Source organism: Bufo gargarizans, chromosome 5 (genome assembly GCF_014858855.1).
Source record: "Bufo gargarizans isolate SCDJY-AF-19 chromosome 5, ASM1485885v1, whole genome shotgun sequence".
NCBI lineage: Eukaryota > Metazoa > Chordata > Amphibia > Anura > Bufonidae > Bufo > Bufo gargarizans.
Window position 1 is genome coordinate 386,526,317 of NC_058084.1, and position 27,987 is coordinate 386,554,303.

Sequence of the window (27,987 nt, forward strand, 5' to 3'; positions counted from 1 at the left end):
GACAGCCGTGGCTCGTATTGCAGCCCGCAAACAGCGGGTCCTCTATAGGGGGGCACCGGCTGTGTGCTCCCCGCATCATGGATGCGGAACCATTCACTTAGGGTACTTTCACATTAGCATTATTCTTTTCTGGTATTGAAACCTGGCAAAGGGTCTCAATACCAGAAAAAAAAAACGCATCAGCTTTGTCCTAATGCATTCTGAACGGAAAGCAATCCGTTCAGTATGCATCAGGAAGTTCCGCCCCTTGTACGGTATTTGACCGGACAAAATCCCAGAACAATACTGCACTTGCTGGATCCGGCCTTAATTTCCATAGAGATGTATTAATACCGGATCCGGTACCAAGCGTTCAGGAAAATGCCGCATCGACGGATCCGGTTTGCGCATGCGCTGGGACATAGGAGGAGCCATTTTGGATTTTTAAATATCGGATCAGTTATTCCCGATAGAACCGTCTTTTCGTTTGTACACAGTTTTCTGGATCCGGCAGGCAGTTCAGTTGCCGGAACTGCCTGCCAGATCTTAACAACGCTAGTGTGAAAGTACCCTTAACTAGTTCTATTTTTTTTATGGTGCGGACGGATCACGGACCCATTCAAGTTGAATGGGTCTGGATCAGTCGCTGTTGCCACATGAATGGGGCGCGTCCATTGGGGACTGCAAATTGCGTACCGTACCGGCCGCACAACGGCCATGTGCAAGAAGGCCTTACACCCATCCAATCTTCCTTATTTCAAGGACAAATAAGAACGGGGTGCTTTGTTTCGAAATAAAGTTTTAAAATTAGGTACCTCTTCCATGCTGCTGCTGACATGCAGTTTCCACCTCAGCTCTGCCTTCAAAACCTTAATACTCTTCTTGACTGTTAGTAAGTCATCCACATTTGGGTTTTTATTTATCCATTCAGACATGTTCTTTTTGAACTGAAAATGTGACAAAGATATTATATGGCTTTATTTAAATGCCGATATCGAGCAGTAAAAAATAAAAGATATTAAGATGTAGTGTTTGCACTATACCCATTTTAATGCCGCAGGATACAGTTTTATGTACCGTAAGTTACTTCAAACAAAACACCCAGAGAACTCCGGCTATGATTTCTGGGAAATCATTTTTTTTTCCAGCTTTGGGAGAGACTCATTTCTAAAATGGTTTGCAGCCTTAGCATAAAATTATATAACCAGAAAAATACAAGGACTGAACTGTGGCGGTTTTATTTTATGAATGTTCAAATAAAATCTGAAGTCCCTGACCGTATTTCTGATGCCTCTAAGATGGGTCACATCAGCAGTCTCACCAAACAAGGTGCCGTGACAGACGTAACATGCTGCCTTTTAATTCGCTGATGACTTCTTAGTAAAGCAGTAAGACAGATCAAAAATAGGATCAAGCATTCAATTTTGCTGACACCAAGTCAAATACACTGTAGAAGTCATGAACCTGTATACTGTCCCAAATGTACAAGGAGAAAAATGAAGTCCTCTAAAGCAAGTAGATCTAAGGGATATGTTCTAAAGAGCCTCTAGAAATGTGATAGCTCATGATCTATTGCCCCCTTAATTTGCCCGCTGTATCCAATTTCTTGTTTTAGGCGTAGCTGTGTTACCACCAGATGTAAGCAAGGCCAAGGATCCCACAAGTAGACCGAGGCTCCATAAGGCTGTGTCCATGCACGCAACAAGACGCTGTAGACTAAAGTACAAAGCTGTGCAGATCAAGACCAATCAGGAGAACAAAGAAGTCATGTCATCTACACTCATGACCACATCTTTCCCCTGCTCTGACTCTACTGTATCCTGCGCATATTCTCTCCAAGGTTGCAAAGATTTAAAGGGGTTGTCCAGGCCACAGATAGCCTATTCTCAGGCTAGGTCATCAATATCAGATCGGTGCGGGTCCAAGTTTCAGGCAGCCACAGTGCTGGAAACCATATAGTGTATGTAGAAAAAGCATAAGACTTCATATACTGTGCCATTTCCAGCATCGGCATACTGCAGTTCAGCTGCATTCACTTAAAACATAACCGAGCTATGGTAAAACTACACAGTGTACAGAGTTGATCGCTGCCATACACTATAGAGTTTCTGACTCTGGCAGCTACCTGAAATAGTTGATCGTTGGGGAAGCAGACTGCAAAGATGGATCACCCAATCCAACTATTCCAGACAGCAGTCTCAGCTATCGAAAAATGCTCTCTGAAAAATACACAAGTGAAACTGGGTGAACAAAATGGTCTTGATCAAGGCCTATTAACCCCCTAGTAGTCTTAGCGAAAATTATTTCTTATGAGGCGGAACTGGAAAAATGCTGAAAAAAGATGATCTGTTGGGAAAGCGAAATGGTGGACTTTAAGCAGATTGTTATCCAAACAAAAAGACAAGATATTCAGAACAGCTTTAAGACTGGTCTGACTGACTGTCCTGGACAGCAGCTTTATCAGGAGGTCAACCAGAGGATAGCTGAAACACTTCTGGAATCAAGTATCACCATCACAATTGAGTGCTGGCACTACACTGGAAGGAAGGCCAAAAAATTGTAGTGGGAGGATAGTATTGAGTGTATGGAAACGCTGGTGAAATGAGTTCATCAAAATGTGTAAACACATATCCTTTAGGTCCACTAAGGGCTCTTTCACACACGCGGATGCCGTGCGGGTAATCTGCTGAATGAAAGACCCAAGCCCCGCTCCGGACAGCAGAGACACGGAGCAGTAACATGATCGATGATGCTCTTTGCCTCTCTGTGATCTTTTTACTACAAAATCACGGTGAGAACTTTATCTCACTGTGATTTTGTAGTAAAAAGGTCACAGAGAGGCACGGAGCATTATCAATCATGTTAATGCTCAGTGTCTCTGCTGTCCGGAGCGGGGCTTGGCTCTCGCTCATGTAGCAGATTACCCGCACGAGATCCGCTCATGTGAAAGAGCCCTTAGGTTGAAGAGAGGAACACTCCTTGTTCCAAAGAGAAAATTACAGACTCAGTATTCCATGTGGAAGTGGCTGGCCCAGAAGAAAGTGTAGAGGCACTCCAGGTTGATGATAGGACAAACAGAATCTTTTGTCTAGAGGCACAAGGAAGGTCACTTAACTCTGCAGTGTCCACAATCTGAAAGAAGGCAGAAGCCTTGGATGGGGAGGAGTGGAATGGAAAAACTGTTGGGGATGGAGATTTGAGCAAGTCTAACTAAGCAGAGCTGACCTTCAGGATGAGCTGGTCTTATCACCTCTTGTTGATGTGAGTACCAGAAAGAATAGAAGCTTAAAGCAAAACCTCCTTTTCAAAAAAGAAAATTTTAAAATTGAATGAGGAATGAGCAAAACCTTTCAGGCCATTCTTTTAAAATTTTCAGCCGCAGATCTAATACCCAGACTCATCTTCAGGCATCCAGGATGGCTGCACCGCTGCTTAGACTACCTTCTACATATTCCGCATTTTGTAGTCCAAGACCAGCTGTGGTCACACCAAGAGCAGGGATAGACACGCAGTTAAAGGGGTATTCCCATCACAGACAATGGGGGCATATAGCTAGGATATGCCCCCCATTGTATGATGGGTACGGGTACCACCTCTGGGACCTGCATCTACAACGAGAATAGATCGGGGAGAGATGTGGCTGGAGGTCCCCGACCACCACCAAGCGCTGGTCCTCGATGCTTCGATACAAGTGAATGGAGGCGCACCACGCAAGCTCAGCCCCCGCCTCACATTCATTTCTATGGGGCAGACAGAAATAGCCGAGCCAGCGCTCTGCTATTTTCGGCGTCTCCATAAAAATGAATGGAGAGCGGCTACATATGCGCAGTGCACCCTCAACTGCTTTGCCCGCTCCGTACTCTGTAGGTGCGGGTCCCGCACCTATCAGACAATGGGGGCATATTCTAGTGATATGCCCCCATTTGTCTATGATGGCAAAACCCCTTTAAGTGTTTTGGATTACCAAGGCATAGTATGCATGAGGTAGTCTAGGAAGCAGTGCAGCCATCTTGGATGACAGAAGAGCCCATGAATCGGTGGGCCTGCAGCTGAAATGATGCAGTGGTCCACAAATCAAAATGGACTGCACCATGAGAATACATCAATGTACATCACCAATCACTTCTACTAGACTAAGGCCTCTTTCACACTTGCGTTGTCCGGATCCGGCGTGTACTCCACTTGCCGGAATTACACGCCGGATCCGGAAAAACGCAAGTGTACTGAAAGCATTTGAAGACTGATTCGTCTTCAAAATGCTTTCAGTGTTACTATGGCAGCCAGGATGCTATTAAAGTCCTGGTTGCCATAGTAGGAGCGGGGGAGCGGTATACTTACAGTCCGTGCGGCTCCCGGGGCGCTCCAGAATGACGTCAGAGCGCCCCATGCGCATGGATGACGTGCCATGTGATCACGTCATCCATGTGCGTGGGGCGCCCTGACGTCACTCTGGAGCGCCCCGGGAGCCGCACAGACAGTAAGTATACTGCTCCCCCGCTCCCCACTACACTTTACCATGGCTGCCAGAACTTTAGCGTCCTGGCAGCCATGGTAACCATTCAGAAAAAGCTAAACGTCGGATCCGGCAATGCGACGAAACAACGTTTAGCTTAAGGTCGGATCCGGATCAATGCCTTTCAATGGGCATTAATTCCGGACCCGGCCTTGCGGCAAGTCTTCAGGATTTTTGGCCGGAGCAAAAAGCATGCTGCGGTATTTTCTCCGGCCAAAAAACGTTCTGGTCTGGAACTGAAGACATCCTGATGCATCCTGAACGGATTTCACTCCATTCAGAATGCATTAGGATAAAACTGATCATGATTCTTCCGGCAGAGCCCCGACGACGGAACTCTATGCCGGAGAAAAGAACGCAGGTGTGAAAGAGCCCTTACGCACAGCGCTGCCAAGGCTTCCATGTACAGCATCCTCATTAAGAGTCTTCGTCTAGACCACACATGCAGGTAGGGGCTACATTTTAACCATGGTTACTGGACCATTCTCCAAGTATTGGCTGCAGCGAAGTAGCAGGAGTAAGGAGCCAGCGGAAGAGGGAAGTTTCCACCAGCTGCAAGGTGGCCCCAGCATGAAAATAAATCCCTCTATCAACTGGCAGTGGGAGAATTATGGAGGAGTAAATGAAATACAGAAGCTGTAGAGATGGAGCATGGGCTTAGCCAGGGCTGAGATAAGCTGAACTGAGGAGACTTGGAGACTCATGCTAAAGTTGAACAAAGGTTCAGATGGGCTTCTGCTGGGGAGTGCTTGATTCTGGCAGCATTGATACTCACCTCCCTTGTAACCACTTCTCTTCAGCTCACAAGTTCAGCAAATCATCAGGGTCACCCAATTCAGTGTACCTTGGTCTGATGACAAGATACACTAGTGGGGAACCATCTTGAATGACATCAATTACATGGGCCAGCACTGCCAGAACAGAGCACAGGCACTGTATAGAGGAGCAGCAACCCTAGCCAAAAACTGCATAAAAGAAACACTGTGGTGGAAATCGCAACAGGATAACAGAAGCAGGCACAGAAGACATGTAGGTAAGCTTAATAGATAACAATGTGCCCAACCCCATTAAAGGTGTTTTCCCACAATCATAATTTATTAGCCATCCACAGCCTAAAGCCTCATTCACACGTCATTGTTCCACGTACGTCTGTCGTTCATGTTCTCCACGGACAGCACATGTACCCATTCATTTTAATGTGTATATTTACACATCAGTTTTTTTACCACGATCCATGGGTCCGTGTTTTAAGCACGGATGCATGCTCTATTTTGTCCGTGTTCACAGATCCATAACGCCCATTATAGTCTATAGGTCTGTGAAACCACGGATGCAATCAGTGTTTCAGGGATCATTTTAAAGAGTTGCTTTGAAAATTATTTTGGATGACACTGACAGCAAAAAACTGACACACAGATCCATCACGGACATCTTCACAGAGGCATCACTCACCAAGTTTTCACGGATTTAAAGGGGTTCTACAGTTATTTTAAACTAATTTTCTATCCCCCGGTAGTATCAATGGACGGGGCTAATCTCCATTCAGGTGAACAGAGCTTAGCCCCGCCCAGGCCATTGATACTAGTCGCGAAGTCACTAGGCCTGCAGTAAACAGCGAGAAGGCCAGCACCGCTGCCTTCTTAAACAGCTGATCGTCAGGGGTCCCGGGTGTCGGACCCCCGCTGATCAGATGCTGATGATCTATCCAGAGGATAGATCAGTTTAAAAAAAACTGCAGAGCTCCTTCAAGCACAGAGCAGGACGTGTGAATGAGGCTTAAGTAATACATTTTTAAATCACTGGGGTCTCAACCAATGGGACCCCTAATTATCACTAAAATGGGGGTCCCCTGTTCATTCAAAGACTACAGATTCAAAGCACTTACTTCAACACTAGCCTGATATTTGGCCTTCAAGGCAGAGATGAGGCACGTCTCTTCATAGATCAGCTTTACAACTCTGTTATAAGCATTTGTAATTATGTTACGGTCGTCTTCCCCCGGTTCCTGCAGTTAATGATAAAAGGTAAAAGCATGATCCTAAAATCAATATACACGTACTGATTCCACATCAATCATAATTTAACCCTTAAATGGGTTGTTTAAAGTTTTCCCGTTATCTCCTATTTATACGATAGGGGATAACTGACTGGTGGAGGTCTGACCTCTGGGGGGCCCCTTACCATCCCAAGAGTGGGAGTTTCATTCCCTCATTCATTCTCTATGGGACTGCCTAAACTCTGCTCTCTCCTGCGGTCCAATACAGAATGATTGGAGAAGCAGGAATCATGTGCGGCCTTCTTCTGCAATTAGGAAGAACAATGGGACCCCCGTTCGCGGAATCGGTAAAGGGTCTTACAGGAGTCAGACTTTCACCAGTTAGTTATCCCCATCAATGGGCATTACTGAATGTTGGTCAGGGTGTCTGCCAGGGATTTCTTAGCCCCTGGGTGGGGTCTGGTATTTACCTGGGACTGTATGTTGGTGGGGCTGGAGAGTAGAGGTGATGTTATTTACATGAAACTATTTTTTTTCTTTTGGGGGGGGGGGGGGGGGGGAGCGGGAGGGAGGGGAGTGATGTTACTTACATGGGAATGTCTGTTGGAGGGAAGGGGTGATGTTATTTACATGAGACTGTACACTGGAGAGGGCTGAACGGAGGAGAGTGATGTTATTTAGACAAGTAATTGTTTCCTTGCATAAATACCAGCCTCTTAGGCCATATTCACACCACTGCTATTTATTGTGTAGTTCTGCTCTGTAAGATGAGCCGGACCAGGCACATAACTGACCCCAATAGAGCTGAACAGACTCCATTGAATATATTGGGATTTGGTCAGTTTCTGTTAGGGATCTGGTCTTTCTCATCACAAAAGTCCTGCACGCAAGGCTTTTTTATCCAGTCTATTTGACAGAATCTGTATAAAAGGGCCGGAAAGGAGCCTACAACACAGATGTGAACAAACCTTTAAAGGGGTTGTCGCACTTCAGCAAAAGGCAGTTATCATGTAGAGAAAGTTAATACAAGGCACTTACTAATGTATTGTAATTGTCTATATCGCCTCCTTTGCTGGCTGGATTCATTTTACACATGGATTGCAAGGTGGTTGTAACCATGGAAATGAGCAGTGTATAATGTGATGGAAAAATGAATCAGCAAGTCTACAGATCAATGCCATTTACTGAAGTGAGACCGGCCCTTTAACATTACGTAGACCTACATATTTATTTTAATTACTGCAACCTTCATACTCCTCCATGGCTAAAAATACTCCTCAAAAATGGTAAGGAGTATTTTTACACTTCCCGAAAAAAAAATTGTCGACCTCTGGTTGGATGTGCTGGTATTAGAGATAAGCGAATATCATATTTTGAAATTCGTTCACACTTCGTTTGGTGGTAAACGGTGAATTGCGTTATGGATTCCGTTACCACGAACCATAACGCAATTCTATGACTGAATACCTTTAGAGGCATTCAGTTATTCATTCCGCCATAATAGAAGTCTGTGGCCTGCAAAACAGACCCGTCCTGTTTCTGTTATGCAGGGAAGTCTCTGCAGCTATTTATCGTACAGACAAAAGAAATGTATCGTTTTAATCAGCAAGAAGAGCCCTACCAGGTAGTATGTCTGGTTTAAAAGGGTTGATCCTGGTGACAAGAGCCTCTTTAACCACTTCACATCAGGGCCATTTACCCCCTTCCTGATAGAGCCAAACTTTGCACTTTATGTGGTAATAACTTTGGAATGCTGTTACTTATCCAGGCCATTCTGAGAATGTTTTCTCGTGACACATTGTACTTTATGACGGTGGTAAATTTGAGTCGATATATTTCACCTTTATTTATAAAATAATCCAAAATTTACCCAAAATTTTAAATTCGCAATGTTCAAAATTTCTATTTCTTTGCTTTTAAAACAGAAAGCGATACCTCATAAAATATTTATTACTTAGCATTCCCCATATGTCTACTTTATGTTGGCATCATTTCGTAAATGTTCTTTTTTTTTTTTTTTAGGACGTTAGAAGGCTTAGAATTTTAGCAGCAATTTCCAAACCCACTTTTTAAAGGACCAGTTCATATCTGAGGTCACTTTGTGGGGCTTACATAGTGGAAACCCCCCATAATTGACCCCATTGTAGAAACTACACCCCCCAAGTTACTCAAAACTGATATTACAAACTGTCAACCCTTTAGGTGTTCCACAAGAATTAAAGGAAAATTGAGCTGACCTTTCTAAATGTCACTTTTTTGGCAGACTTTCCACTTTAATCCATTTTTTTCTTTAACACAGCCAAAACCAAAACTTATTTATTACCCTGATTATGCAGTTTACAGAAAACCCCCACATGTGTTTGAAAACTGATGCAAGGGCCCACGGCAGGGCGCAGAAGAAAAAGGAGCACCGTATGGTTTTTGGAAGGCAGATTTTGCTGAACTGGTTTTTAGATGCCATGTCCCATTTGAAGCCCCACTGCTGCCCGCTTACAGTAGAAACTCCCAAAAAGTGACCACAGTTTAGAAACTAGGAGAAAAGGTGACCAGTTTTATTGGTACTATTTTGGGGTACATATGATTTTTAATTGCTCTATACTACATTTTTTGTGAGGCAAGGTAACCAAAAAATGTCTGTTTTGGCACGGTTTTTATTTTTTACAACATTCATCTGACAGGGTAGATCATGTGCTATTTTTATAGAGCAGGTTGTTACGGACGCAATGATATCAAATATGTTTACTTTCTTTGTTTCAGTTTTACATAATAAAGCAATTTTTTTAAATATTTATTATGTTTTTGTGCCTCCATTATCTGAACGCCATATTTTTCTTATTTTTCTGCCGATAGTCTTGTGCAGGGGCTCGTTTTTTGCAGGAAGAGTTTTTATTGTTACCATTTATGGGTACATACGATTTTTTGATCATTCATTATTACACTTTATGCAGTTTAAAAATGTGTTTTAGCAGTTTATTTTTACAGCGTTCACCTGAGCAGTTAGGTCATATGTTATTTTTATAGAGCAGATCATTACGGACGTGGTAATACCTAATATCTATACTTTTTCTTATTTAAGTTTTACACAATAATAGCATTTTTGAAAATAAAATAAAATTTCTTAGTTTCTCCATAGTCAGAGCCATAGCTTTTTTTTGACCAATTGTCTTAGTTAGGGTCTCATTTTTGTAAAACTCACCAATAAAATCTCTTTCTCGCTCTTCATTGGGGGACACAGAGACCATGGGTATAGCTATGTCCTCTACGAGGCGTTGACACTAGATAAAGCTGTTCGCTCCTCCCCTGGCAGCTATACCCCCTCCAGCCTGGAGAGAGAGCTTCAGTTTGTGAGAAGCAGTAGGAGAAGCAAGTAAACCAACGAAACAATGTGGAACAGCAACAATGCCAAGAACCAAACCAGGTTCTAACCAGCAACAGCCACAACTGTGGCCGAACAACAATACTGGGTGGGTGCTGTGTCCCCCAATGAAGAGCAAGAAATATTTTACTGGTAAGTTTTACAAAATTTTGTTTTCTTGCCCATATTCATTGGGGGACACAGAGACCATGGGACGTCCGAGAGCAGTCCAACAGGGAGGGAAAAACCACAGACCCATGAAGCAAGTGCCCGTGCAGTCAACTAAGAACTGTTGCCACGCGGCCCACTAAGAGTGGAACCCCACTCCGAGCGCGGTAAGCTGCAGCACTGCCAGACCGAATCCAAAATGCAATCGCCCTTTGGGGGCTGCCAATCCCCAGCGATGACCCTCCTGACAGAAAAAGGGGGTCCGTACGCCGAGAGTGACTGGAGTCTGCTAATAATGAGTAGAGCACTGACAACGTCCATAATGTAACACCCTTCCGTAGGGCGCAAAGGAAAGGAACGTGCTATGGAAGTCGGAGACTACCTTCGGGAGAAGGAATGCTGAGAAAACCATATTCAGATCCCAAGGTTGTAAGGACGATACAGAGAAACCATATGTGCCGCTCCTTGAAAGAAGATTCCCACGGACACCAGGGAACCTGGAAGGCTGCCCAAGAAAGAAGCACCAACACCTGACCCATCAAGGAAACAAGGGCTAAACAAAAAGGTCCAACCCTTAAAGTAGAAAGGAGAGAGAAACCCCCAAATTGAGGGGAACATCCTGGCTTCAGAGAAACCCAAGAAGGACCTGCAGGTCCCAGAATAGATACTGGCAATGCAGACTTCCTGAATCATAGAGAGGAAGGTATCCGCCGAAAAACCCTCTCCACGTTAGAACGGCGGTCTCAATAGCCCCGCCATCATTGAAAAGGTCATGCAAGACTGAACCCCCTGAAAGAAGGACGTCTGAGTAGCAGTGACCAAGTGACGTCTCCAGGAGAACGAGGTCGGCGTATCACACACAACGAGTCCGTTTCGGAGCAACTAGGATATGTCTGAATGTCCTCCATCCGGACCTTCCATAGAACCCTGAGAAGGAGGGGAAGAAACTCCCACCAAGGAGAATCAGGACCTCCATGGCAGATGCTTCGGGAACTCTGGCTCTGGAGAGAAGGCGGAAGCCCTTGTGCAGATACCGTTAGCACACCCGGACCAATGGAAGAGTCCTTGTAGGAGAAAGAATGTGGAGGGCGGCACAGCCCACCAGTTAGGACCAGATCGTGTCTGGAATGGAAAGGCACTAAACGAATACCCCATGCAACGCAGGTGAGGGAAGGTATTAACGTAGAAACTACCAAGGCATACAGGGTGACAATGAACCATGAGCCAGAGGGGGAAAAAACTGGAGAAGCAATAGGCTAGGTCTAAGCCCCTACCCTGTAAGAGAACAACGCTATACAGAAGTAGCCAAAGATCAAGCAGCCGTGCCAAAAGAACTCCGCCCGAGAAGGAAGCCAGGCAAGGGAAGTCACACTGCAATGCCAGCCCCATATCCCAGCCGAGGAGGGAACACCCATAAAAGACACTGATCCGGTGCTCAAGAGTCCACCGCCCAGCGAGGCGCTGTGCAGTAAGAACCCAAGCATGTAGGGAAAATAATACCGCTACCACATTGGTAGCCAGCGATTGCCCCGGCAATGCAAAAATTGAGGGAGAGGTCCGATACTATCCGTAGAAACCACGTGCCACACTGCCCCAGTTGCGTGGAGCTAACTCTAAAAACTCTACCTGGAAGGGTGCTGAACAGGCGCAACTGCCAAGCTAGCTCCAGGGTAGGACCCTTACCAGAGGGAGATGTCCCACCGCAGCGACGATTAACTCGAACATTAGCGACAAGCCGCACATGTGGAGGAAAACAAGCTGTAGGAGCTAAATCAGAGTCGCCAGCATAACCAGTTCCCCAGAGAATGGGGAGTGGTGGATAGAGAATAAGGAGTCAGCGAAAAGAGTCAACCCGCTGGAACGCACTCACTAGGCAAGTACAACGGAGTATGTATTACATATTGATGCGGACAATATCAGGACCGACCAGAGCAACAGAGGCCCATGGAGATGGGGGGGAACCCCCTGGAAGACAGAGGATGTCATAATCAGGTGCGAAACCAGCACCAAAAGAAAGGATGTAACAATGAATAGCCACCGTATCCACTGGTGGCACCTATATAACACTAGGATAAGAGTGTCGGGCGCCTGCTAGAACCAACTGTAGCCACGCCCTCTTGGAAATAAGTGAAGGCACCTGGAGCCGTAGTGCCGCAGAAGATGTTTAGTTACTCACCGCTAGTGGGTCACTAGCGGAAGGGGGAAATGCGACGGAAGCACAGAGATGTGCAACACTCCGCCTATGGAAGGATAGCGGACAATCGGAACCGTAGTCAACCGTAGAGTAATTAGCTGCCTAAGGAAGGTGTGAGCATACGGCAAGTACTGGTCAGCGGTAGGGAGAATACCCCACCTAAGAAGGGGGGGGTGGGGGGGGCGAATGCCCACAGTGAACTAGCGCATATGGCGAGTCCTGTACCCCATGGAATGCAATAGTGCACCTAAGGCGGTAATGCATACAGAACATAATGTAACCAGTGACAATGTCATCGCGCCACTGATAGATCTGCATATGGCAGGTCCCGAACCCCAAGTCATTGTACTTAGTCCACCTATGGCAGGGGACAATGTATAAAGCAGGCACTGTATCCTGAAGTAGTGCAGTTACACCACCAAAGGAAGTGGGTAATGCATACGACAGTACTGCTGGCCACCTAGACTCACTCTCTGGAAGATTGCTTCGGACTCATATCAGGATCCGAATCAGAGATTCTCCCCTCTTCTGGACGGACCCGCCCCAGTGAGGGAGGGTGTGTCCGAGCATGATTTTTAGGGAGGAATAGTAGGGGAGGGGAAATATTCGAGGGGAAAATTGTCCTGCTGCGGTTCGCTTGTGCGTAGAGCTACCCTTCAGAATCTCGCCCCTGGCAGTTGTGGACTGCGCAGCCGGGGACTTATCAAACCACCCGAGGGTGAAATGGAAACTCCCAGAAGTCACTCCACCAGATTAAGCGGAGATGGTGCATTATCAACCAAAGAACCACGGAGGGTGGATGGGAGATTTCAGCTGACCCCACTGGATCGCGCAGGTGGAGAATTATTAACCAACAACCAGGAGGGTGGATTGGGAATCCCAGAGGTCTCCACTGTATGGCACAGGTGGAGAATTTATCAACCAAATGGCCTCATAGGACAGATTGGGATCCTGCAGAGAACCTTCACCGAGTTGCGCAGGTGGAGAATCATCAACCAAAACGGTACCGGAGGACGGATTGGGATCCTGCAGTGGTCCCGCATTGGATAGAGCAGGTGGAGAATCATCAACCAAAACGGCCCCGGAGGACGGAATTAGGATCCTGCAGCGGTCCCTCACTGGATTGCCCAGGTGGAAATTCATCACCAAACGGCCCCGGAGGACGGATTGGATCCTGCAGGGGTCCGTCACTGGATTGCGCATGTGGAGAATCATCAACCAAACGGCCCTGAGGCGGCATTGTGAATTATGCGAGTGTAGCTGAGGAGGGGGACCCATATGGACAGACATGTCCTATATATTTTTTTTATTTTTTTATAAAACTAGGAAGCCGGCCTCAATGACAAGAGGCCGTAAGGGGTTAAATCCTCCACTCATGTACAGTGTACTTAGGGGAAGGGCCCCAGATAAATCAGGTGCCAGTCTAAGAATGGTGGGTGGCCATGAAGGGTTAAGGTCCCCCAGGGACGAAGGCTACGGCCCAGCAAGCTTTTCAGAGATGCGTGCTGTAGTTAACCCCTTCCGGAGCGGCGCGACGGCGTCCGCTCCAAGGGGTGTAATGTGGGAGGAGTCGGGGGCAGAGTCTCCTCCGCATGTATGACCGTCTGCCCTGCTGGCCGCCATATGTTTTGAGCGGCGGCAAAAATCACGGCCGGTCGAACGCAGGGCGGTTAACCCCTTCCCGGAGCAGCAAAAATCGTGGCCGGTCGAACGCAGGACGGTTAACCCCCTCAGGAGTGACGCGCCTAAAACACAATTACAGCAGTAATTAGGGGGCAAGCTCACAGTAGTGTAATGTACTACCTTGCTCTTGGGTTATTTGGGCGCACCCTTACTGCGCTCCGCTCCCTGCATGTAAATGAGGCACTAGGGAGTTACATAGTCCACCAAATTTGGTGCCAGTAAGCCTACCGCACCTATTAACCCCCTATGTCCTTCCTCAATCAACCAAACGGCCTGTGTCGGAGGGGAATGCTTCAGGGGTGCTGGGCTATGCTGAAGCCCTGTCTGGTCGCAGACTATTGCCACCAAGAGGGAGGGGGGACCAACCCAAAGGGTTAAATACTCACCTAGTCCCGTGTACTCACCTCTCTTCTGCCGCCATCTTCACCCCTCCTCTGGTCCAGCAGGGTCACCCCTTCAGCTACTGGCACCGTGGTGGCAGGACGCTAGAAAGAGGGGCTTGGATGGGCCCCCTTGGCTGGCGGGATGCAGGAGAGCGAGGCTGCCCTGGTCCACCTTGTATTCTGTGGGGGAGGCAGCAGTGCGGGACACCGGCACTGGCGCAACTCGACCCCGGGAGAACAGGGAGGCGAGGCGTTCCTGTTTGCCCATCTGAAAAAGAAGGGAAAAATAAAAATAAAATCTTCAGGAGATCCCTGCAGAGCAGGACATAGCTATACCCATGGTCTCTGTGTCCCCCAATGAATATGGGCGAGAAAATTGCTTTTTTGTCACCATTTTTTTTTTTTTTTTTTTTTTTTTTTTTTTACAGTGTTCACCTGAGGGGTAAGGTCATGTGATATTTTTATAGAGCTGGTTGTTACGGATGTGGAGATACCTAATATGAATACTTTTTATTTATTTCACTTTAACACAATAATAGCATTTTTGAAACACAAAAATACTGGTTTAGTTTACCGGTAAATCCTTTTCCAGGAGTCCGACATGACAGCACCCATGGAGGTTGTCCTATTGGTCTCTGTAGGGACAGGAAGCGAGAGAGATTAAAAGGCCCCCTCCCCTCCCACTCTCCAGTGTTCTTTCAAATTACTACACCGGATAGGATCCAACACCTTTATTAATACAATGTTATATTCACACTGCTTACAAGGCTGGAACCAGCATAACAGGGAGGGTAGTACAGGGTGCTGTCATGTCGGACTCCTGGAAAAGGATTTACCGGTAAACTAAACCAGTATTTCCAGGACGTCCCTCCATGACAGCACCCATGGAGAACTAACAACTGAATCTCCTAGGGGGGGACTACTGCCTGAAGGACTTTTCGCCCAAAGGCCAAGTCCTGTCCGGCCAATACATCAAGCCTATAATGCTTGGCAAAAGTCAGGAAGTTAGACCAGGTTGCAGCCTTGCAAATCTGGTCAACTGTAGCGTCGGCCCTTTCAGCCCAGGAAGTTGCCATCGCTCTCGTGGAATGTGCCTTTAGATTTAAGGGGCAGGACATTTCCTGCAGTCTGTATGCTTCTCTGATGGTGTCCTTAATCCACCGTGCCAGCGTCTGTTTTGATGCTTTCAAGCCTCTATTCTTCCCACCGAACTGGATGAACAGATTACTTGATCTCCTCCAGGAACTGGTTCTGTCCAGATAGGCTAGGATTGTTCTTCTAACGTCCAGCCTCTGGAATCTTTCCTCCTGTATATTTTTGGGAAAGGAACAAAATGAAGGGAGTGTTAGCTCCTGTTCTCTATGGAAAGTAGAGACCACCTTGGGAAGAAAAGCTGGATCCGGCCTCAAGATTATGCGGTCATCCAGAATCCTTAGATAAGGTTGTTTAATTGATAAGGCCTGGATTTCCCCTATCCTGCGGGCTGTGGTTATAGCCAGAAGGAACACCGCTTTTAGAGACAGAAATTTTTCGGATGTCTGCCCAATCGGCTCAAAAGGAGGATCACATAACCCTTCTAAAACTATGTTTAGACTCCAGGGGGGGACCGACTGTCTCAAGGTGGGTCTCAATCTAGAAGCTGCTTTTAGAAAGCTTTTAATCCACCTATGGTCTGCAAGGGGACTATCGAGACAACAGCTGAGAGCCGAAACCTGTACTTTGAGTGTGCTGGGTTTCAGACCTGCATCGAACCCCTCCTGAAGGAACTCTAAAATACAACCCACTGTGGGGGATCCGGAATCTGTATGGTTCTGTGACAACCAGGATGAGAACTTCTTCCAGACTTTGTTGTATATTGCTCTTGTGACAGGTTTGCGGCAGCTCTGTAAAGTTGAAATTACCTTGTCCGAGAGCCCTTTATTCCTTAAGGTCTGCCTCTCAGGATCCATGCTGTAAGGTTCAGTTTGTCCAGGTTGGGGTGCAACAGAGGACCTTGCGATAGAAGATCTTGTCTTTTTGGAAGGGATATTGGATCCCTGATGGACATGGTCTTTAGAACCGAAAACCAGGCTCTCTTGGGCCAAGCTGGGGCTATCAAAATCAGCGTGGATGAGCACCCTCTCAATTTCTTCAGGATCTGCGGTATGAGGAGAAGTGGGGGAAAAGCGTAGGCTAGACTCATGTCCCACGGTTGGGAAAGAGCATCCACCGCCAGTGGTCCTCCTCTTGGGTCTAGCGAGAAGAAATAGTCCAGCTGAGTATTTCTGCTGGACGCGAATAAATCCACCTGAGGTCTCCCCCACTGCTGGCAAATCAACTGGAATACCTCCTGGTTCAATTTCCATTCCCCTGGCCTGACTAACTGTCGGCTGAGAAAGTCCGCTGTGCGATTGAGAGATCCTTTCAGGTGTGTGGCTGAAATGGATAAGATCTTTTCCTCTGACCAGCTGAAGATGAGATCCGCTAGCTGCTGGAGATGAGGATTCTTCGTCCCCCCTTGTCTCTTTATGTAGCAAACAGTTATGTTGTCTGATAGAACTCGGACATGATGACCTATGAGGAGATGTTCTGCCGCCCTCAGGGACTCCCAGACCGCTTTTAACTCCCGGTAGTTTGAGGATCGTAGGGCGTCTGTATTGGACCAACTGCCCTGAAAGAACTGATCCTCTACGTGAGCCCCCCAACCCTGGCTGCTTGCGTCCGTGGTTAACGTTCTGAGTGGTAACGTGTTCCAGGAAATCCCCCGGGACAGGTTTTCTGCTAACAACCACCAGGAGAGGGAGCTTACTGCCCTGTCTGAAAGAGATATCCTGGCGTTCAGAGATCTGTGGTCCTTGTCCCAAGAAGAGAGGACTTCCGCCTGGAGAGTTCTTGAATGGAATTGGGCCCAAGGAACTGTTGTGATGCATGAGGTCATCAGACCCAGGACTTGCATGGCTTCCCGTAGAGTCCGTTTTTTCTTTAGTTTGAAGGCTCTTATTCTTTCCCTTATACTGACCTGCTTGTCCTGGGGAAGAAGAGAATATTGGGTCACGGAGTTTAGGAGGGTTCCTAGGAACTTCTTTTGTGTTGCTGGATGTAGGTCTGATTTCTCCAGGTTTATTTTCCATCCTAGACGTGTGAGCAAAGATAGAGTCCTTCCTTTGTGAAGCTCTAACTCCTCCTCTGAGTCTGCCACAAGCAGAAAATCGTCTAGGTAGGGAATTATAGTTACCTGTCTCTGTCTTAGATAGGCAACTATCTCCGCCACTACCTTTGTAAAGATGCGTGGGGCTGATGAGATCCCAAACGGGAGACATTGGAACTGGAAATGCATAATCCTGCCATCTTTCTTGATTGCGAACCTCAAGTATTGTTGGTATTGAGGGTGAATGGGGACGTGGTAATAAGCGTCCTTTAGATCCAGGGTGCATAGGAACGCCCCTGGGCTTATCAACGGAATTGTGGATTTTATTGATTCCATCTTGAAGTGGTGATGTGTTATCCATTTGTTTAGGAATTTCAGGTTGATGATGGTTCTCTTGGAGCCATCCGGTTTGGTTATGAGGAAGAGTTTTGAATAGTGACCCTTGAATTCTTCTGAAGGAGGGACTTGTACTATTGCGCCCAAACTCAGAAGTTTTTGGATGTCCGCCAGAAGTTGATTCTGCAGGGAGGACGACTGAAATATTGTGGCCTGAAAAAGATGAGGAGGGGGAAGGCGAAACTCTATCTTGAACCCTTTCTGGATGGATTCCAGGATGTATTGGTTCTTGGTTATCCGGGTCCATTCTTCCCAAAAGAACTGGAGTCTGCCCCCTACTGGTCTGGCGTCATTGTTTCTCAGGCTTGGAGTTGGGATTAAAAAGGAAACCCCGACCTTTTCCTCCTTTGGGGTAGCTCCACCTTCCCGTCTTCCCTTTACCTCTGGGAGTGCCCTGGAAGCTGCTGGTCGTCTTACGAAAGGGCAAGGGTTTCTTGCCTTTTTCCTCCGGAAAACCTTTCTTTCTGTCCGCTGTTTTCTCCAGGATCTCGTCCAGTACCGGACCAAAGAGGTGAGAACCTTTAAGAGGTAAGGCGCATAATTTATTCTTGGAGGCTATATCCCCAGACCAGGATTTTAGCCACAGGGCTCTCCTTGCCGTATTTGTTAGGGAGTCTGTTTTTGCTGCGAACCTTATGGACTCTGCCGAGGCGTCTGCTACAAAGGATGCGGCCATCTTAAAGAGAGGCAGGGATGCCAGAATTTCTTCCTTAGGGGTGTCCCGCTTAAGATGTTCCTCCAGCTGGTTCACCCATAAACACAGAGATCTGGCCACGGAGGTAGCAGCAATGTTGGTATTTATGCTGTTGGCCGACACTTCCCATGCTCTTTTGAGCAAACCGTCGATCTTCCGATCCATTGGTTCCTTTAGCTGGGCTGAGTCTTCAAAGGGGAGAGTGGTTCTCTTTACCACCTTTGCCACTTGAATGTCAACTTTAGGAACTATATCCCACAGTTTTGTGTCCTCTGAGTTGAACAATAGTCTGTTCTTAAACTCCCGTGGAATGTACAATTTTCTATCGGCATCTGCCCACTCGTCTATGACTAGGTCCTTTAAGGTCTCGTTTACCGGGAACAACTTTTTCTTCTTAGCTTTTAAGCCGCCGAACATCTCGTCCTGTATCGAGCGAGTCTGTTCTTCCTCCTCTATATCCATTGTCTGCCTTACAGCCGACAGGAGGGGATCTAGATCTTCTTGCGAGAAGAGATATCTTCTCTGGTCGTCGGCCATATAAGACGAGCCCTGATCGTCATCCCCCTTTGAGGTTTCCCCTTCTGACAGATATAAACCTTCTTCCTCAGAATCTGACTCCCTAAGAACACGGGGTCTCTTGGGGGGAGGGGAGACGGCACAGGGTCTCTGTGCTATACTAGAGCTGGCCGCTTGGATCTCCTCCTTCACAATCACTCTCAGATCAGCCAAAAGGGAGGATTGTTCGTCTCTGAGGATCTTTGCCAGGCAGTCGCTACACAGGGCTTTTACATGTGCGTCCCCCAGTCTCTTTGAGCACAGAGCACATCTTCTGGGTTTCTTTTTGGGTTCTCCCAGCGTTTTAACCGTGGTGTCTTTCTCTCCCTGGTATGGAAGAGAGAGAGACCATTAGTCCAGTGCCAAGAAGAGAGAGAGGGACCGGAATACAAGCCTCACTACTTACATGACTCGGGTTAGGGATGTCTGCGCTAGTATCCATAGCTGACATCTGGACCTCCATACCACGCTTGGACAATCAAACTGACACACAATTTATGTCCTACCTGGTCCACCCGTTGCCGCGCGGCTCCGCCTCCTTAAATTCAGGTGGGGGGGGGGACTCATTCAAACGAAGAGTCGACCCCCCCCTTGCGTGCATTCCGCCGGGCTCAGCGTTCCCTGGGCGCCGCCATCTTTCTTCCGCCCATGTGACCCGCACTTCCGGTCACATGGGCCTGCACGTCAAACGGGAGGAGCGCCGAGCGCAGGAGCCGCAGCCGATCCCAGAGCTCCCGAACGCGGAAGAAGCGGCTTCGGCTCCCCGATACCGCGGCCGCCCACAGAGCTTGATGCAAAAGGAAAACAGGTATCGGGGGAAGCTAGGGGACCCCTACCCAGAGAGGTGCTAGCCCCAGGGCCCTCCAGAGCCTGAAGAGGAGAGGGAGACCCCCCCCGACCAGGCTCGGCCCTGAAATAGATTCCCAGAGTCGGGAAAGATTCTCTCTGCTCCGATCCCTGTAGGGACAGGAAGAACACTGGAGAGTGGGAGGGGAGGGGGCCTTTTAATCTCTCTCGCTTCCTGTCCCTACAGAGACCAATAGGACAACCTCCATGGGTGCTGTCATGGAGGGACGTCCTGGAAATTATGTTTTAATGTCTCCATGTTCTGAGAGCTATAGTTTTTTTTTTTAAAACTATTTTCTTATGTAGGGGCTCATTTTTTGCAGGATGAGGCGATTGTTTTATTGGTACCATTTTGTGGGACATATACCTTTTTGATCACTTAGAGTTGCACATTTTGTGATGTAAGGTGACAAAAATTGCTTTTTTTTTTTTACAGAGTTAATTTTTTTTTAAGGTGTTTATCGGATGGGGTGGATCATGTGATTTTTTTTTAGAGCCAGTCATTACGGACGCGGCAATACCAAATATGTCTATTTTTTTTTTTCTATTTTTAACTTTTTTAAATTACTTAATTGGGGATTTAAAAAAAATTTTTTTTACATGTGAAACCATACAAGAACTCTGGGGGCACACTTCACATTTTTTTTTTTTTCACAATTGATTTCTCCTGTAACTGGGGCTGACCAGAGAGGCTGTACAGCAGAATACAATGCTGTACAGCCTCAGTGCAGGGCTGATCGAGGTCTGTAGAAAACCCGGCAGCTCCTGCACTCTCCCGGCCGCCACATAGCGCTTCCTGATCTGTATACACAGCAGGGACACCTGGGAACAGTCCCTGCCATCTCTCTGGGTTGACCTGCTGTCAGCGACAGCAGGCCCCCCACTCAGCAGCTGCACAATTAGCGTGCAGCTGCCATCTCTGAATGGACGTTCCAGAACGTCCATTCAGAGATAAACATCCAGCCACGTTTGTATCCTATGGGCGGATGTGAAGTGGTTAACCACCTCCCGACCGCATAATGCACGGATGCGTCCGGGAGGTGGTTGATTTATTCCTCCTGGACGCATCAGTGCGTCATCTCGCGAGACGCGAGATTACGTCACAGCCGGCCCGCGCATGCGCATCGCGGGCCGGCATTTCGCTGCAGAGTATTTCGTCAGCAGCCTGCCGGCCACGATCATTGGCTGGCAGGTTGCTGATTTTCAAAAAAACCAATCAGCAGCCATTTAACCCCACATATTAGTAAATATGATGGGGTTATATGGCTGCTGTGCTCCTCTGCTCCTTTTGGTCGGTTGGTTCCAGCAGAGGAGCACACATCACTGTGAGTACCCACTACACCACATACTAGCCCCAGATCACCCCAATTAACCCTTTGATCACCCCTTTGATCGCCCCTGTCAATCACTAGTGAAAGGAAAAAAGTGATCAGTGCAAACTCACTTTTTTTTTTCACTGGTATTGACCGTTAGGTTTCAGTATAGTTTAGGCCCCTTGGTTAGGTAGTTTAGGGATCAGTTAGCGCCCAGCCCACCGCAGTCCGTTATTCGCTGATTAGCGTATCGCTAATCAGCATTTGTACTTTTATAGTATCTGGAAGTGATCAAAACTGATCACGGTCAGATCTATAATAGTACTAGTGTCACTTTAGTTCTCCCTCCACCCAAAACGCAGTGTTTGCCCGATCAGGCCTGATCGGTCGCCCACACGTGCGTTCGCCCACGCCCGCCCCACCGCAGTGACAAAAAAAAATTTTTTTTTGATCGCTGCACATTCACTTTACACGCACTGCAGCGATAAAAAAATCAGTTTTGATATTTTTTATCAACCGCAGCGGCCTCCGGTACTTCGCTAGCCTCCCATTTGTAAGACAGGCTTGCTTTTTTTTTCTTGGGTAGTCTCAGGGAATACCCCTAAATATAGTTGCCCACATGTCTAACAGGGGGTATTCTTCTGAAGAGGCCTACAGGCTTCTGACCCAGTCGGATGAGGAGTGGGAACCCTCATCTGATGAATCCAGCGGGTCAGAATACGAACCTGTAGAAAGCAGTGGCTCTCTGATCCAAAGTTCGGACGAGGAGGCTGAGGTCCCTGATAGCAGCAGGCGTACCCGGCCCCGTGTCGCTAGACCGCAGGTTGCGCAGGATCCGCTTCAAGAGCAGCAGAGTGGGGCTGGTGCTGTCGGATTACGTGGTGAGGCATACACCAGCAGCCCAGCCCTTCCTGGACCTAGTACCAGCACTGCCGTAGAACATGGTGAAGTAGCGAGCACCAGAAGGGCAGTTGAAGCTGGTACGGTGGCACGTGCAGTAGTGACCCCGTCGCAGCCACCGCAAAGACGTGCCCGTAGAGCCCCTAGAATCCCAGAGGTGCTGGCAAACCCTGATTGGCAGTCCCCAACTTCAGCCGCACCTGTAGTTCCCCCTTTCACCGCCCAGTCTGGAGTTCGGGTTGAGACAGCTCAGATCGGTTCAGCCCTGGGATTTTTTAAGCTGTTCTTGACTGCGGAGCTCTTTGACTTAGTTGTGGCAGAGACAAACCGGTATGCCACACAATTTATAACCGCTAACCCGGGAAGCTTTTATGCCCAGCCTTTCCGGTGGAAACCAGTCCAAGTTTCCGAAATTAAAACTTTTCTGGGCCTCCTCCTCAACATGGGCCTGACAAAAAAGCATGAATTGCGGTCATATTGGTCCACGAACCCGATTCATCACATGCCCATGTTCTCTGCTGCTATGTCCAGGACACGATTTGAGACCATCCTGCGTTTCCTGCACTTTAGTGATAACAGCACCTCCCGTCCCAGAGGCCACCCTGCTTTTGACCGGCTCCACAAAATTCGGCCCCTCATAGACCATTTCAACCTGAAATTTGCAGATATTTATACCCCTGAGCAAAACATCTGCGTAGACGAGTCCCTTATACATTTTACCGGGCGCCTTGGCTTCAAACAATACATCCCAAGCAAGCGCGCCCGGTATGGGGTCAAATTGTATAAGCTCTGTGAAAGGGCCACAGGCTATACACACAAATTTCGTGTCTATGAGGGAAAAGATCAGACCCTGGAGCCGGTCGGTTGCCCTGACTACCTGGGGAGCAGTGGGAAGATAGTCTGGGACTTGGTGTCACCCTTATTCGGCAAGGGGTACCATCTTTATGTGGACAATTTTTACACAAGTGTGGCCCTCTTGAGGCATTTGTTTCTAGAACGGATTGGCGCCTGTGGTACCGCGCGAACTAGTCGCGCGGGCTTCCCCCCAACGGCTCGTTAGCACCCGTCTTGCAAGGGGGCAGAGGGCCGCACTGTGTAACGAAGAACTGCTCGCTGTGAAATGGAGAGACAAGCGTGACGTTTACATGCTCTCCTCCATTCACGCAGACAATACAAATTGAGCGAGCAACCCGTGTCATTGAAAAGCCCCTCTCAGTCCACGACTATAACCTCCACATGGGAGGGGTGGACTTCAATGACCAGATGTTGTCTCCGTATTTAGTTTCCCGCAGAACCAGACGCTGGTATAAGAAGGTGTCTGTATATTTAATTCAATTGGCTCTGTACAATAGTTTTGTTCTCTACAGTAAGGCTGGGAGAACTGGATCCTTCCTCAAATTTCAGGAAGAGATCATCGAGAACCTCCTGTATCCAGGAGGTTCCGTGGCCCCATCCACCAGTGTAGTTAGCCGTCTACACGAGCGACATTTCCCCAATGTCGTTGCTGGTACCTCAACCCACACGTCACCCCGAAAAAGATGTCGTGTCTGTAGCAGGAGTGGAATAAGGCGTGACACCCGCTATTTCTGTCCTGACTGTCCTGACCACCCTGCCCTATGCTTAGGGGAGTGTTTCCGAAAGTACCACACACAGGTACACCTAGCATAGGGATCATCTCACCAGGATAGGCACACAGGGCTATTAGGGCCCATTCACTCACAGCTGCTGCAAACGTCTCCTTTCACATGGGACAAAGTGCATAACGCACTTCGCCACATCTTTGGGCGATTTGCGCTTTGCACATTGACCCATGGGGAAGGAGAGGTTTGTTCTATAAAGGTAAAAAAAAAAAAAAAAAACACCAGTAAGCAAACACGTTAATGTTTAGTTCAAAAAGTTAAAGTTACATGTTCTGTTCCAAAGTTAATAAAATTATTGCGTTGTGGCCTGGTTTTTTCTTTTTTTTTTTTTTTTGTCTTTTTACCTTCCAGGTGGACCAACCGATCTACTAGCTGCAGCACCGATGTGCATTCTGACAGAAGCATTGCGCTGCTGTCAGATTACACGCAAGTCGGTGTATGCGGCGCTGCAAGACGGGATTTTCTCCTCTGCAGTAACAGATACGTTTGCCGAGGCATACGAGCTGAGGAGGAGGCGGCGTTCCTATGCTTTGGCAAACACTATATATATATATATATATATATATATATATATATATATATATATATATATATATATATATAAAAAAATCCCGGCAATGATTTATTCATCTTTTTTTTTTTGGCAGAGATTTTTTCATCCACATTGATCGATGCGAATGAAGAAATCTGTGCCGTTCATTTTTTTCTTTCAGCCCAGAGGCTGAACGGAAAAAAAAATCTCATTACCTGTATGCTCAATATAAGGAGAATAGCAGAAACTCCTAATGCTGGCCATACATGTAATGATTGCGGAGACCCTCAAATGCCAGGGCAGTACAAACACCCCACAACTGACCCCATTTTGGAAAGAAGACACCCCAAGGTATTTGCTGAGGGGCATATTGAGTCCATGAAAGATTGAAATTTTTTCTCCTAAGTTAGCGGAAAGTGAGACTTTGTGAGAAAAAAAAAAAAAAAAAAAATTTCCGCTAACTTTTGCGAAAAAAAAAAAATTCTATGAACTTGCTAGGCCCCTCATTGGATACCTTGGGGTGTCTTCTTTCCAAAGTGGGGTCACATGTGGGGTATTTATACTGACCTGGCTTTTTAGGGGCCCGAAAGTGTGAGAAGAAGTCTGGGATCCAAATGTCTAAAAATGCCCTCCTAAAAGGAATTTGGGCACCTTTGCGCATCTAGGCTGCAAAAAAGTGTGACACATGTGGTATCGCCGTACTCAGGAGAAGTTGGGGAATGTGTTTTGGGGTGTCATTTTACATATACCCATGCTGGGTGAGAAAAATATCTTGGTCAAATGCCAACTTTGTATAAAAAAATGGGAAAAGTTGTCTTTTGCCAAGATATTTCTCTCACCCAGCATGGGTATATGTAAAATGACACCCCAAAACACATTCCCCAACTTCTCCTGAGTACGGCGATACCAGATGTGTGACACTTTTTTGCTGCCAAGGTGGGCAAAGGGGCACATATTCCAAAGTGCACCTTTCGGATTTCACCGGTCATTTTTTACACATTTTGATTGCAAAGTTCTTCTCACACATTTGGACCCCTAAATTGCCAGGGCAGTATAACTACGCCACAAGTGACCCCATTTTGGAAAGAAGACACCCCAAGGTATTCTGTGAGGGGCATGGTGAGTTCCTAGAATTTTTTATTTTTTGTCGCAAGTTAGTGGAATATGAGACTTTGTAAGAAAAATAAATATATAAAAATTCATTTTCCGCTAACTTGTGACAAAAAATAAAAAGTTCTATGAACTCACTATGCCCATCAGCGAATACCTTAGGGTGTCTACTTTCCGAAATGGGGTCATTTGTGGGGTTTTTCTACTGTTTGGGCATTGCAGAACCTCAGGAATCATGACAGGTGCTCAGAAAATCAGAGCTGTTTCAAAAAGCGGAAATTCACATTTTTGTACCATAGTTTGTAAACGCTATAACTTTTACCCAAACCATTTTTTTTTTGCCCAAACATTTTTTTTTTATCAAAGACATGTAGAACAATAAATTTGGCGAAAAATTTATATATGGATGTCGTTTTTTTTTGCAAAATTTTACAGCTGAAAGTGAAAAATGTCATTTTTTTGCAAAAAAATCGTTACATTTTGATTAATAACAAAAAAAGTAAAAATGTCAGCAGCAATAAAATACCACCAAATGAAAGCTCCCTTAGTGAGAAGAAAAGGAGGTAAAATTCATTTGGGTGGTAAGTTGCATGACCGAGCGATAAACAATGAAAGTAGTGTAGTGCCGAAGTGTAAAAAGTGGCCTGGTCATGAAGGGGGTTTCAGCTAGCGGGGCTGAAGTGGTTAAAGGGGTTATCTGGGTTCAGAGCTGAACTCTGACATATCCCCATCTTCACCCCTTCGGCCTCCCTGATATGAGCATTGGAGCATTTGCTCTGCAGTGAATCATGCAGGGCAAAGGCTTTTTATTTATTTTTTAGGAGATCCAGTGACGTACCGGGCTCTCCATGGGGACTGCTTGGCGGAGACTTCCGCCCAGCAGTGATCCCGGTGACGTCACTGGCACTAATGGGCGCCCTTTAGTGCTGCCCCAGTGTGACGTCACTGGGAACACTGCTGGGCGGGAGCCTCTGCCTAGCAGTGTGCCATTGTAAACAAAAAAGCCCTTGAAATGCTCCTATGCTCATATCAGGGGGGCAGGGGGGCTGAGAGGGGGAAGAAGGGGATATGCCCAGTTTCAGCTCTGAAACCAGACAACCCCTTTAAAGGCAGATAGTAAAACCTCACAAAATAGTTATTACTTTGCATTTCCCATATGTCTATTTTATGTTGGCATCATTTTGTAAATGTCATTTTATTTTTTAGGCGTTAGAAGGTCTAGAAACGTAGAATTCTTGAAAATTTTTCGCTTGATATTACGCTCTTTGTGAGGTAACCAAAAAAAAAAAAAAAAGGCAGTTTTCTAACGATGTTCACCTGACAGGTTACAGCATGTGTTATTTTTATAGAGCAGGTTGTTACGAAAGCGATGATAGCTAATATGTCTATTTTTATTTATTTATTTTGGTTTAAAACAAAAACAAAAAAAGGATTTTTGGAAAAGAAAATGTCATGTTTAGTGTCTCCATTTTCGGAAAGCCCAATTCGTTTTTTTTTGGGGGGGGGGGGATGGTTCGCAACTGTCTCATATAGGGGCTTATTTTTGGCGGGATGAGGTGATAGTTTGATTGGTACCATTTTGGTCTATATATTGGACATTTCATAGCTTGATAAGCTTTTATTTTTTTTAATGGCATTTATCTTGGTATTGGTGGATTATCATATGACATTTTTACCGAGACGCTGCCACAGCAAAGCAGCGGCCCGATGGGAGCGGAAAGGAGCTCCATCCCTATTAACCCCTTCCATACAGCAGTCCACAGCATAGAAAGGATTAAACGGTCACCTTTAAAAAAAGGTTCTGATCTTTGCAGTCATTAACTGTGGGAATCAGAACCTTTCAGCCAGCATTACTATCCTTTGATTGGCTACTCTGTACAGATCAATCACCGGGGTCTCAGCACTGTCACCATGTCTGTAGACATGGTGACAGTTTGCAGCCATAACAAACCTGTATGTTATGGAGGCTTAGGGGATAAGAAGAGAGACAGTTGCCGATTTTGTGCTGTAGTTGATACTGCTGCACCTGCAAAATGGCATTCAAATGATATTCAATGATCTTCAAAGACACCTATTGCTAATTATAGACCCTCATCGACCAAGCAGATAACAGCATTCTCCCACTCAAGGCTGCAATACATTTATGTATATACATACAGCAGCCAGGAATCAGAACATGTTGTGAATTTGAAAATACCAAACCTAAAGCCCAAAAAACCCTCTCTTTAAGTAGGACAATCATCTCCTCTGTGTTCAATTTTGCTTGCAATCTATCTTGCCAGAAAAAGATTTTCAAACATACAACTAGTCACAGAACTTTGACCTAAAAAAAATATATACATACCACAAGAGAAATTTCCAACTCCTTGGATACGCTTGTATCAACCTTTTCCAGGATATTGTCGATATCAGACACGTCGTCACAAGAGCCTAATGAGATGTCTGACTTTAGGTCAAAGACCTTTAGGTAAAAAAATAAGTACGGTAGTTATCGTAAAATGAGAGATTCCTACATATACCAGCAAATGAGTAATCAAACAGACTAAGGCCTCATGCACACAGCGGGTCAACAATATGCGGGCACCGGCCGTGTGCTCCTTGCA

At 46.6% G+C, this 27,987-nt stretch overlaps 1 protein-coding gene across 1 annotated transcript in view; it reads right to left on the minus strand.

The window, feature by feature from the left end:
• STK31 (serine/threonine kinase 31) overlaps positions 1-27,987 on the minus strand; it is a 250,414-nt gene that overhangs the window by 99,461 nt on the left and 122,966 nt on the right. The window contains exons 11-13 of the mRNA XM_044295539.1: positions 27,729-27,845; positions 6,378-6,497; positions 795-926 (exon numbers count right to left, since the gene is read on the minus strand). Coding sequence (XP_044151474.1) covers positions 795-926; positions 6,378-6,497; positions 27,729-27,845 — 369 coding nt within the window. The remainder of the gene's footprint in view (positions 1-794; positions 927-6,377; positions 6,498-27,728; positions 27,846-27,987) is intronic.